Source organism: Anolis carolinensis, chromosome 4 (assembly GCF_035594765.1).
Source record: "Anolis carolinensis isolate JA03-04 chromosome 4, rAnoCar3.1.pri, whole genome shotgun sequence".
Classification (NCBI taxonomy): Eukaryota; Metazoa; Chordata; class Lepidosauria; order Squamata; family Dactyloidae; genus Anolis; species Anolis carolinensis.
In genome coordinates, this window is record NC_085844.1 from 85,785,372 (window position 1) to 85,799,436 (window position 14,065).

The window sequence follows — 14,065 nt, forward strand, 5'->3', positions numbered from 1 at the left end:
ATGAGCATTAACATAGCCTTTTTTCCCTCTAGGACTCTGATCTCACTTTTCTCTGTCAATGAGACTACAGGGGTCTTTTGCATAACCATTATTACTATTTAGTAATGCATATGATATGTTTCATTTGCAAAGTGTATAACTTTTTTATTTTATCTATACTCATCAAAACAGCATATGGGTTACATGAATCATATTCTCATATTGTGATTGACTCACAGCATCCATAATAAAATATTGTTACTTGTGTGATGCCCTATTTTGATGACTGTGGGAGTCCTATGCTCTTACTAGATGGTCCTTGACAGGCAGACACATTAAAAAAGAAATGTTCTACATCCTTTTGTGTCTATGTTAAACAGAAAGATTCACCTGCCACTGTGCTGCCTAACTTTAACCCTTCTAAAGGATTTTAAAAAACCCCAACATAATTACAGTCTTATTTATACAAAATGAGTTTGAAAGGCAAACACAAATAGACTAACATAACCCATTGGGCCAAACCATATGTAATGATAATTGAACGACTTGAAATGCACATTATATATAAATATAAATAGTAATCGTAAGCATGGAGATACACACTACTTTATTTTCCATAAGCTGCCATTTGCATTTCATGGAGAACTTCCAATGATGGCACCCGGAGTTGTTGAACTTACTTCACAGCAAGCATATATCCTATTTCTGTATTACATCTAACTTTTACCAGGCAGCAGAAACATTATCAGAAACCCACATCACATATACTTTTGGTATGAAAGTATACCTACATTTTGACTGCCACTTCACTGCTTTTTCCATTGCTTTCTCATAAAGAAATCTTATTTATATATGAACTCTCATGGAGGATTTCTTTGCAATTGGCATACTTTTTAAAAACTTCATACCTGTAAATTTTGTATCTTGTGCTAAATCCCTGTCGGCTTCTGTCCACAAAATCCGTGTATTCCGGGGAGCGATGGAAGGGTCCCTTATCCGAGAGGAGCCAGTCGAAGGGGCTTGTGGCATGCTGATCTGAAACAGCAGCAACTGCTAAAACCCAGCAATGAAGACTCAGGGCTATCCACTCCCATAGAGCCATCAGAGAGAACAATTCAGCACCAGTACTGCATCGCCATATCATGCTTCCACTGGGGACTTAGAGTCTTCATTCTCTTAGCTGTCCCTTAGCACCTAGACAAAACACACAAGAATTAGATTAGCGTGCTTCTGAAACTGATAGGAAGATTGCCTCTCCCCACAAAAAAGAGATAGTTGATAGTTTTGCAAATGACAGGAAATTGTCTGAATTTTTCATTTATCTACTCTCCCCTGTAATGCATATAAATCTTTATTCAGCTGAGTCAGAAGAGGGTTGGAGAACAATGGAAAGGGGGAAAACTAAGTGTTTCATACCTATTGTGTCTTGCTCTCTTCATACACACTGGATGCTGTCTCTGTGCTTGCTTCTGTGTGAGTGAATGACTATGTTTGTACAGATGCCAAAGAAAGTAACAACATAGATAAATGTCTGAGCTTGTGCAACTGTGTGTGTGCAGAAGCCTGTACATAAGCAAAGAGACCTGGAGGGCAATCTGGATAGAAAGAGTATCTTTACTTTTTTTGAAAGTATCTTTTGACAGATTCTTTCCAGCCTTCCACCCATTTATGGAATCTGCAGTGCATACGATCTCACTAGACCACATGATACAGGGGGTGGATGGCACTTTCTGGCATTCTGTTCAATCAAATCTTTAACGTCAGGTCTGCAAATTTGGATCTGTCTCAGATTTGCAATATGATTTTAAAAAAGCAGCATGTCAATAGTACTGGGAGAAATCCTACCATATCCATCAGCCAGTGTCACAGCATCTGCCAATTACACCTTCCCCCCGGTAACCCAAATTCTGGGAGATGGGGGATGCTCAATAAAATGAAACAGTGTTTGCATGACACTAATCAATCATTGATTTCTAGTATTAATAATGTTAATTTGAAAAAAATACTTTAAGATACAGACTCCCAATAACTTAGAACCAAGGGTCTTTTCACAGGATGCCTATCTTAACTATAACCCAATTAGTAAAAAAAAAAAATCTTAGAAATTGCTACTTGCAGTAGTCATGGAAATATTATTTTGGATGGATGGATTGGTTTTCAAATTAGAAGTAGGCACCACTGTCATGAAGCTAACAGGAGTATATTAGAATAGTCACTGGACTGTTATAAATGTGCTGTCAGCCAAACTAAAGAGCATTAGATTGTAACTGAGAGCCAGCCAACATGCAGTATACTCGTGTGGGTTTTACAAATGATGGGGAATGGTGTGATTTTTTCATTTATCTACACCTTCCTGCAATAAATTTTGCATAAAAATGCTTACACTATGAGGGCTTACTTGCAATATTAATTTGTCTTCTACTTTGTTGTTCTTGGGTTGGCAATTATTTTTAAAGTGCCACTGACCTTGCTTGCCGTGGAATGGGCCTTTTGCTTTTATTACAGTTTTTGAAACTGTGTTTTTTTTTCTTTCATTCATTTTTAAAACTCTATTTGCATGATTTAATCCTCAGCTCCTTGTCTGCCAATCATGGAAGACAGGCAGAATATAAAAAAGAATCAATAATTTAGAAGTTGATTAATATAATTATACTCAGGTCACACTTCCCACAGCTTCATGGACTTTCTGACCAGATATGAAAGAAACAGGTAGGATACATTAGAGATGAAAGGATATTCATAGTTAATTCATTTCTCAATTTTATTTTATTTTTTAAAATGTTCTATTGAGAGAAAATTACAAAGAGCAAGATGTTTGCACAGATTTTTGCCCTGTATGCAAATATCTCAATATGCTGTGAAGGAATGATTATGCAAAGATTAAAGTACACATGCTTTTACATGCAAAATGTGTTTTCTATATAGAAAACACTGTATATTTTCCAGGAAACATGTCCCTATGCCAAAAACAACACAAAAAAATTAAGATTGGCAAGCAGCTAACACAGTAGAATGGTCCATTGCATAAGCAATTTGACTCAATGGGATCCTGGAATGGATAAATTGTTGTTGGTATCATCATCATTTGCTGAATACATTCCTGCTACTGCAATTGTTTCCATTAGAACCAGCCATCCTATTTGGCTTCCTCTATCATTTTCAGAAGTTATTCTGTTTCTTGTTCCAACACTACCCCCCTTCCCTGTTTTAGTCAATGTGAAATGACAATTAGGGAGGTCTTCCATTACACATTGTATTTCATTATACTATTGACTCCTGCCTGTAAGATCTGAATTATCATGTAATAAGTGGGAACAGCTAGTAAGGGCTCTTGGAAAGTTGAAAATAGGGGAGGACGAATATAAAAGGAGAGATTTTGCTGTTCAACAATCAGATAAAGCCAGCTGGAGGCAGAGATAGGCAAGACATCAAAATAGAAATCTAGTTAGAAGGTGAAAGGGTAGTAAAGAGTTGAATAAGAAACTCAGGAGAAAGCTGTTGCATTGATATAACCTATTAATATAACTCACTGAAATAAATACAGCTTACACACTTCATGTTTGGACTTTTTCTTCTGAAATCAATCTTTACTCTTGTTTGAAGTTACACCTTTGCCTGGAAAGTCTTCTATTTAACACTTATTTGTTTTCAAGTTTATCTCGGGTCACAGGAGAAATTGTTCACAGAACTGAAACATTAAACTCAGCAGAAACTACATTCACCTTTTCAGTATTAAAGTCACCTTAGGTACCCAGTCATGGACCTAGGGACTTAAAGAATATGGGAGCAAAGTGAGCTACAGGAGTCAAGAAGATGGTTGAACAGACAACATGGAAAGGTGGTCTGTGGCTTCCATTGCAAGCACTATAAAAGCTTGACTGCTTAGAGAAGTTTCTCAAACTGTGCTTCTCTAGATGTTTTGGACTTCAGCTCCCACAATTCCTAATAGCTGGTAAGCTGGCTGGAATTTCTGGGAGCTTGAAGTCCAAGACACCTGGAGGAGCACAGTTGGAGAAACACCGGGTTAGAGAAAGGCAAATGTGTTCTGTTTGGTGAGATGAGGAAGAAAAGTGAAAGTTATCCTTTACACAATGCTTCCCTGCTCATATTTTTATTGTATCCAGATCCACTATATCTAAATAAGACACTTCTCTCTCTTTCACATGTAACATGTCATGCTAGGTACTGTCTGACCTAGAATGAAAAACTTTGTTCTAGAAAAGTGAATAAATGTTCTGCAGTACAAGTTGAGTCTCTCTATCCTAAATGCTGGGACCAGTAGCATTTCAGATTTTGGAATTTTTTGAATTTTGGAATGCCAGTATCTGCGTGTGTGTGTGTGTGTGTGTGTGTGTGTGTGTGTGTGTATATATATATATATATATATATATATATATATATATATATATATGTGCCCCGGTGGCGAAGTGCATTAAAGTGCTGAGCTGCTGAACTTGCAGACCGAAAGGTCCCAGGTTCAAATCCCAGGAGCGGCTTGAGCACCCGCTGTTAGCTCCAGCTGCTGTCAACCTAGCGGTTCGAAAACATGCCAATGTGAATAGATCAATAGGTACCGCTCCGGCAGGAAGGTAACGGCGCTCCATGCAGTCATGCCAGCCACATGACCTTGGAGGTGTCTATGGACAACGCCGGCTCTTCGGCTTAGAAATGGAGATGAGCACCAACCCCCAGAGTCAGACATGACTGGACTTCACATCAGGGGAAACCTTTTACCATATATATATATATATATATATATATATATATATATATATATATATCTCAACCTCAATATTTTATTGTATCCAACTGTTAAATTTATTTATTTAACACCATCTTGCATTGCTTATGTCTTTCTGTACTCCTAGGTTCTCTCACAGTCATGGCTTAGCACCCCTCACAGTCACACATACACTTTGTGCCTGAAGTGGGAAAAGACCAGTGGATGGGGAAGGTGCAATGTGAAACTGTAGTGAGGAGAGTCTTCTTTCCCAGCTGCACCACTCCCAGTCTATGACAATCACAACAGCAATGGCATCACTCTTCATTCCACATATACATTTTTCACATCCTTGTGTCATTGGGTCTTGCTGGTAGTGTCATATCTCCCAGCAGAATGAAGAATTTTGGTGGGGAAAAAACAAGGCAGCACAGAGGATGATTCTGAAATGCCACCATTGCCACCACAATCATGTCAGCAAGGTGCCACAGTTATGGATGCGAGGTAAATGGGACTGTCCTTCTCCCATTGTGGCTGGTGTGTTAAATCATGGGGACACTGCTGCCACTGAGGCTATGATGTGGAAGGAGGCAGAAGAGCAGCTGCAGCAATCTCTTGCTCTTTCTTTCCTTCCTTCCTTCCTTCCTTCCTTCCTTCCTTCCTTCCTTCCTTCCTTCCTATGAAGGAACAGGGAGAGAAGGGAGGAAAGTGAAAGCAAAAGTGGCAAAAAAAGTTTAGGATTGTGGAATACTTTGGATTTCAGATTTCTAAATATATATTGTCCTGTAGGATGGGTAACAGATCGATTTGCAGCTTACATTTTTAATATGTAAAACACATCCAAACAGTTTTGATACATCTGGAGCCCTTTCACATAATTACATCACTATGATTTTACTTTAATTTCCATGGTTCCATCCTGTGGAATCCTGGGACTTGTAATTTATAGAGGACTAGTTAGAATCTTGAGAGAGATCTTTAGTGTCTCACCAAATTACCAACCCCAGGATTCCAGAGAATGAAACAGTGGCAGTTAGCCTGGAATAATAATACTGTATAGGAGCCCCCGATGGCGTAGTGGGTTAAAGCCTTGTGGCTTGAAGGTTGGGTTGCTGACCTGAAGGCTGCCAGGTTCGAATCCCACCCGGGGAGAGCACGGATGAGCTCCCTCTATCAGCTCCAGCTCCATGCGGGGACATGAGAGAAGCCTCCCCCAAGGATGGTAAAAACATCAAAACATCTGGGCATCCCCTAGGCAATGTCCTTGCAAACGGCCAATTCTTTCACACTAGAAGCGACTCAGGTTGCTCCTGACACGAAAAAAAATAGTACTGTGACTTTGTAGTGAAAAGGTCTCTGGAGAACAAAAATCATGCTGTTTAATTTGAAAATGTGTCTATGTGAATGGAATTTAAAGAAAATAATATAAGAATGTGCCCTTTGGTTGTGTATATAAGATTAGCAATTATTGAAAAGTGGTTATGGCAGGTAAACTCAGACGGAAAATAAAAACTACATGGCAATAGCTTTACAATGATCCACCGAAAACTTCCTTGCTATATGATTCAAATAATCCAGTTGCTATCGTAATTTGAAATTGAAACAGCATGGCATTTCTGTAATGAAGTCCTGCTGTGGAAGTCTTTTCTCTGATGAATCTATTTATTTATGAGGAAAAACCTCCTACTAATTCACACTTAAATAGGACAGTACCTATTATAATAATTTCTGCTGAGTTCTACTCTACCTACTGAGAATTATAATTTAACAAATGTTGTTGTTTTTTTTTGGCATCACCACTTGTTCCTACATTGTTCCAGAAAGATATTTTTAACTATCTTGGTATAACATAGTAGAATCATAGTTCCTGATTATTATTCTATTACTCCCCCTCTCCCTCCCGAAAAGCAATGCTCAATAAATAACGTTATTGCACTTCTTCTAGACAGGATATTAATAATCTAAAATGTCCCAGGGATAGAATATAAGTGGATTGACTGCAGGAAACTGATTGACCCCAGTAGGAATTCATAATACATACGAGAAAAACTCATCAGAGAATCTGAATACATTTGTACTGTTCTGGAAATACAGCAAGAGGAACAGATAAGCTTTGTGGAGCAAAGAACAAGCTGTTTAGCATTTAGTTGAGGTCTACTGGGTCCAGGATTTTGAAAGCTCATATTTTCGGAGAACCCTTTCAGAATGAATGACACTTCCTGCAGATTTTTTTAAGATTTGGGGTATGTTCCAAGGATGCATTCATTTCATGTGTGCTGGTAATGCTGGTTGGATCTATCTGTCATGTGCAGAAAATAAAAACATGCCCTAGAACAAACTAAAGCCTGTGGAATGAATGCAGCCCTCCAAGGTAATTTATCTGGCTCCCGGCCTCAGTTTTAGACTTAGGCTCACCCTAAATCTGAAATGACTTGAAGGCACACAACAACAACAACAATCCTTATTAACTTGATTATCTCATCAGCAAGAAGCAGGCCCACACTTCCCATTTAAATCCTGGTAGGTTTATGTTGGCGAAAACTGTTCTTATTTTTAAATATTTATTTATGTATTTGCCCCGTTTATACCCTGCCTTTCTCACCCCGAATGTTCTTTCATTGTTTTTTTTTTTCCTATGCAGTGTGCATAGGAATTTGTTTGTATTTCTTTTCAAACTATAGTCTGGCCTCCCAGACTTTATACATATGTGGTGGGGATGTAAAAAAGTAAAAAAAATATTGGCTGGAGATCCATAAAGAGATGGAGAAAATACTGCAAAAAAAGTTCGAGCTAAAACCAGAGTATTTCCTATTAGGAATTACAGATTTCCAGATGGACATCAATACGAATAAGCTGTTTGTATATTTGGTAACTGCCGCCAGGATTTGCCTAGCACAACTATGGAAAACTCGTGAAACTCCTGCCTTGGAAAAATGGTATCTAAGAGTGATAGAGATAAAGAACATGGACATTTTAACACAAATAGTATCACAGAACAACACAAAAAGGCAGAGGACCTGAACCTGCTAAGCAGAGGACCTGGAAGACGCTACAAAGACGTTTTTGTGGGGGGATGGGGTGGGTCCCCCCCCCCTTTTTATTATTATTATTATTTTCTTTTTTTCTCCTCCCTTCTTTTATGGAATACTTCTCTGACTCTCTTTTTTTCCTTACTTAGTCCATTCTGCAAAATGTGTTTCCCTACTTTTTATGTATTAATAAAAGCATAAATAAAAATATATTTTTTTTAAAAAAAGAAAGAAACTGGAATAGAAGTAGTGAAAAAAAATACATATTTGGGGATAGAGATAATGGCAAGCAATGCCCAACTCCAAAGAAATAACTGACAAAAAATTGAGGGAAATAAAAGAAAGAATGAAAAGAAAAAACAAACAAACAAACAAAAAAACTATAGTCTGGCCTCCCAACACTCTGAGGGACCATGGAGTGGTCCTTTGCTTTAAATTTTGAGGACCTCTACCCTAGAATATACCACATTCTCCCCTAAAGTTGTACATTTCAGAAAATCGATAGTCACTGAGAAACAGTTGCTGTATTTCCAGATTTCTCCCTCTTGACATTTCTAATTTTCTCAATGAGGAACCTCTGATAAGCTTCTAAGGCAATTTACAGTAAGTTCCTAGTTCGTAAATCACTCTGTTCTTTAAGTTCTATGGTTTGAATACATTTTAATTTATTTGAATTACATAGAATTATTAGTCTTATCTTCCTGATTTCCCATTGTAAAATGTTTTAATCCTCTCTCTCTTAGGCAGAGTTATTGCAAAAACAAAACAAAAAACCCAAAATAACAGTTCTGGTAAATCATAAATATGTATTGAATTTACCATGGTAAAGCATTTACGATTTAGGGGTGAATACATTTCATCTTTTCATTTTTTTTGTCTTCTGGACAGAAATATCCTTTCATACAACACCTACGTTGCTGGGTCCTATGATAGCTTCCAGTGGAAACACACTTAGAGAATCTATAAAAGTTCTAGAAAGGACACATCGTATTTACTTGAATGTAATGCACAACTTTTTTTAGCTAAATTGCATAGCCAAAAACGAGCTGCATATTACATTTGATGGCCTCATTCAAAAGACCTTCAAAACACAGGGCTTTTCCTTTGTTTGCCTTGGTCTGGCAGGCAAAGGAGGGGCCAAACATGAGGGAAAGACAAGTCTCTTCGTAAGCATTGTGCTCTTCCCAAGTGTTGGAAATGGCGGATGCTGTGAAGCGGCTTCAGTCAGCTGTTCCACTGCCTGCCTCAGTCAGTCCCTTAACAAGCTATTGGAAATCATGATGCCTCTTAAGGGGCTAGCTTCCCCTTGTCAGTTAGTCATTTCTTTCCTTACCTCACTAAGGCAGGCAGTGGAACAGCTGGCTGAAGCCCCTTCCCAGTCTCACCTCCTTCTCACCACTTGAGAATGGCTGAGGAAGAGGCAAAGGCACCTGCCTTCTGCTTGACAGTCAGCCCTTTCACTGCCTGTCTCAGTCAGGCAGATAGTGAAAGAAATCACCGTATGGGGAAGCCAAGTCTCTTAACAAGCCCCTTCACCTGTGTATTACATTCACAGGTAATGCAATACTCAAAACACATTCCAAATGATAGTGCACTGCATTCAAGTAAGGTAAAGATAAAGGTTTCCCCTGACGTTAAGTCCAGTCATGTCTGACTCTGGGGGTTGGTGCGCATCTTCATTTCTAAGCCGAAGAGCTGGCGTTGTCCATAGACACCTCCAAGGTCATGTGGCCAGCATGACTGCATGGAGTGCTGTTACCTTCCCACCGGAGCAGTACCTATTGATCTACTCACATTTGCATGTTTTCGAACTGCTAGGTTGGCAGGAGCTGGAGCTAACAGCGGCCGCTCAAGCCGCTCCCGGGATTTGAACCTGGGACCTTTTGGTCTGCAAGTTCAGCAGCTCAGCACTTTAACGCACTTCACCACCGGGGCTCTGCATTCAAGTAAATATGTGTATGGGCCGGGCTGTGACGCAGGCTGGTGAGCAGCCTGTTGCAATAAATCACTCTGACCATGAGGTCATGAGTTCGAGGCCAGCCCGTGGCAGGGTGAGCACCCGTCAATTAAAAATTAAAAATAGCCCCTGCTCGTTGCTGACCTAGCAACCCAAAAGATAGTTGCATCTATTAAGTAGGAAATAAGGTGGGGAGGCAAATTTAATTAATTTACGACGTTGGAATGAGGAAGTGCTGTCACAGTGGATGATGAAGCAGCTGCTCCCCCCCCGTGGCCAGAATCGAACATCCCCTCAGGAGGTTAAATTGCCTCTATGTCTGTCTGTCTCGGTTCTATGTGTATATGGGCATTGAATGTTTGCCCTATATGTATATAATGTGATCCGCTCTGAGTCCCCTTCAGGGTGAGAAGGGTGGAATATAAATACTGTAAATAAATAAATAAATAAATATTTTGTCATATGAGGATAGGTGAAGCCACAGATGCCAGAAACATGGATATAGTGATTGTACTGTATGAAAATATATCATTTTAAAACAAAATAAATAGCCTGCATTCATCAGATAAAGTGTGTTTTGGCTCATGAAATTGTACATCAGAGTAAAATGGCTTGTCTTTAATGATTCTATGAGGATATATTATTCTTAGGGAAAGCAGTTCAAATGACTGTGAACTCCACTGTGAGAAAGGTTTATTTTCAGCATTATCTCATAGGCCAAAAAAAAAAAGGGTCCTGGGACACTTCTGATCTGGGGATTGCCCATGGAGCCCTATGTCACCCATCAGACTATGTAGGATGACTTTTGGGTGTAGGGTGGTTTGGATTAATTTTAGGTGAGGGTGGGCTGTGTGTGACAATGATTTGAGAGCTGTTATTTATCAGTGGTGTTTGGTTGTTTAAGCCACTGGATTGCAAGATCTGTAATCATGCCTCAATGCAATGTAAGTTTGATATGTCTGAAAGGTTTTAATATGTTTTAATCATTTGAAAGACTATTTTAATTGATATGTATGTGTCTCCACATATGTATGGAGGGTGTATGTGTCTCCATTTCTAAGCCAAAGAGCCGGCGTTGTTTATAGACACCTCCAAGGTCATGTGGCCGGCATGACTGCATGGAGCACCGTTACCTTCCCGCCGGAGCGGTACCTATTGATCTACTCACATTTGCATGTTTTCGAACTGCTAGGTTGGCAGGAGATATATATATATATATATATTCTGGTTGGGCTCTGTGGATGAACTTAGGTGGCAGCGTGATGGAACGCTGCTGCTGCCAACATAGAAGTCTCCCCATGTTCTGTAAGGAACAACAGAGCTTTGGCAGATTCAAGCCACGTGGTGATGCTTTCCCATGTGTTCTGGGGAAGCATCAGCTGATGCCCTACTGCTGCCCAGATTTGCCACAGAGACTGGTGAATTACAATGCTGGACCTCATCCATGAGATGAGGTCCTTACAGTGTTTCTGTATAATATTTTAGACCTGATTCTGTAAATAATTGTAGGTTTTTTCCAGGCCCTTAAATGTCATCTAAAGATGTTACAATAACCTTTTTTTTAAAAAAATAATAATTTTATTTTAAAATTGTAAAACACCCACAATACACATTGTAAACATATACGCATACACATACATAGACAACCCGCCACCCACAATACAATTACCCCTCAACCCACCCCCAGTGTGCCCCACCACCTTGACTCCCGACACTGAACAACGTAAAGTTTATACATAATTTTGTTTAACCCTCTGTGCTAGAGATGTTATGAAAGCCTTGATACATACTCTTGTTCATTACTGAGATTGCTTTTAAAACCCAATCAGAAATTTTTCATAGTCCACATAAATGTGTTAGAGGTATTGCTACTGAAGTTACTTTTTCTGTCATATATTTACGCTGTATTTTCCCTCATTTATTATCTATCTGCAGAGCACTGAAACCTGAAGTTTTATGATGGCCTTCATGAGAAAATGGAGACACTGCCTCAAACATGAAGTGTAGATATTTTTTTAAAATAACTTTTCATGAAAGGATTGTGTTATCTTCTAATTTAGAAGAATACAAATAACAGACAAATTTTACTCTTATGTGTGCTTATTGACTCAAAAAAAGTTCCAGGCCATTAAATTATAACGATGACTAATGGGTCTCTCTTGTTTTAGTCCAAATCCATAGAGTTACAAACAGAAAATTAATTACTCTGTGTATGCAAAATTTTCTCATTACTTTATTTCCTTTGCCTCAAAATGAGCAATATAAAATAATGCAATTCCCAGGCAGCACCTGATGGAATATAGCAATATATAATGCATAATATTTAGCTACCCAAATGTAAAAAAAGTGATAAGTGGTAGAGAAAATAAACCAAAACTTTAAAATCTAAAAAATATAACAATATATAAACACAGGGAGAGATAATTTGGTATATGACTTTTTTAGATATAGTGTTGTAAAAAATCATAATGGTAACAGAAACTAGCTGCCTTCTCCAAAGTCAGTGATGCAACTTAATTTTCAATTTGTTTGAGATGTACTTAAATTTAAATTTATGTTACTTGTATCTAAAATATTTTTGCTGTTCAGTTCCACTAAAGATAATCATCTTCATCATTGTTGTCATCATCACTATCAATTTTGGAGCCCCCAGTGGGTTAAAGCTTTGTAACTTGAAGGTTGGGTTGCTGACCTGAAGGGCTGCCAGGTTCGTATCCCACCCGGGGAGAGCACGGATGAGCTCCCTCTATCAGCTCCAGCTCCATGCGGGGACATGAGAGAAGCCTCCCACAAGGATGGTAAAAACATCAAAACATCCGGGCAGGCCCTGGGCAACGTCCTTGCAGACGGCCAATTCTATCACACCAGAAGCGACTCAGGTTGCTCCTGACACAAAAAAAAAAAACCCATCAATCTTAAAATAGTTTTGATCAATGAACCTCTCAGTGATAGTTCCAAAAGACTGGGGCTGGTCCATAAACCATACCTGCTAGTCCTTGGAGTATTTCCAATAACAGAAAGAAGGAGTTGTGACTAATAGGCAGTCTCCAACATGTTGTGAAGAAAATATTTGTTGTGAAAATAAATTTGAGCTTCTGTCATCAAGTGTGTTTTGGAATCCTTATTGACATCATGATCAAATTTTAACAAGTCCTCCAGCATGAAAAAGTTTATTAGTATTAGTTACTTTATTTCCTATTTTTACATTACCAGTTGGAGTCAGGGAAAGAGATGAAAGCTGAGAATGAACTGGGGGAGTGAACAGTACCATCTGCTACATCATTTATTATCAATTAAATGTATCTTATGGCAGTAGCACTTTTCAGGGATTTGCACCAATTGAATTCTTGTGAAGATCTGGAACTATACTTAGTTCTGGCACAAAACAAACATAATTGGGCTGTTTGCTCCTTGAAGAAACTGCAGGCACTACATTATTCCACATAATTAATTACAATCCGAAGGATACACAAACACATTCCCTATGTATCCATATGCTGGAATCCCCCCTTTCATAGGATACCATTTTCACAGCTTTTGAGGAACTGATACAAGAACACAATTTGTATTTGATTCATTATGGGAGAAATACTGTATCTGTGATAATTTGCAATTGACAAGATAGACAAACCTTTATAAAACTATTGTTTTAAAATCCATGAAGGATAGCTCTGGGGTTCTTGTTCATGTTTCAGCCTTAATATGTTACAATGTGATTAACTTACATGCGAATCAGACTATGCACAGAATTTCCATTTCCAGAAATGAATATATTGGCAAAACAATACAAAAATTTAAGATATCTGATTATGCAGATGTATTAAATAACATCAAAATATTATTATAGTTGATCCTTCATATCCACGGAGCCTGCATCCATGGCTTGAAAATATTGATTTTGCTGTTTGATATAAGGGATACCATCTTACTATGCCATTTTGTACTTGAGCATCCATGAATTTTCATATCCATAGGAGAGAAGGGAGATCCTGGAACCAAATCCCAGTGGATACTAAGGGCTACATATAATACAGGGTATTTCAAAAAGATAGATTTGATTTTAAATGACTATATCTCTACAACCACAATCTGGCATGAATAAAACTGTTATCCCTTGAAAGGGTAGGGAACAGAGTGTCCAATGATTGCTGCTAGAGGCCTCTCTCAGAGCACAAACAGCCCTATCCTCAGTCATTAACAAGTTGGATCATCCTGTAGAATAACTTTAGAATATAATGACCTTGTGCAATAAAATTAAATGCTTTCCCCAGCACACACCACAAAAACAACACACTCATTCCTCCATACCCCCACACAGCCCTCAATGCCACACTATGGACCTAGTGTCTACCATGGAGACACTAGGACTCTTGCTCTGCA

General features: G+C 38.6%; 1 protein-coding gene across 4 annotated transcripts in view; it reads right to left on the bottom strand.

The window, feature by feature from the left end:
* brinp3 (BMP/retinoic acid inducible neural specific 3) overlaps positions 1–14,065 on the bottom strand; it is a 352,906-nt gene that overhangs the window by 308,426 nt on the left and 30,415 nt on the right. For 3 of the 4 annotated variants that reach the window (XM_062980749.1, XM_062980748.1, XM_062980750.1), the window contains exon 2: positions 888–1,173. In XM_062980749.1, the coding sequence (XP_062836819.1) occupies positions 888–1,123 (236 nt within the window). In that variant the 5' untranslated portion in view covers positions 1,124–1,173. Of the gene's footprint in view, positions 1–887; positions 1,174–14,065 lie in introns of those variants that run through there. The other variant, XM_062980751.1, reaches the window with a different exon arrangement.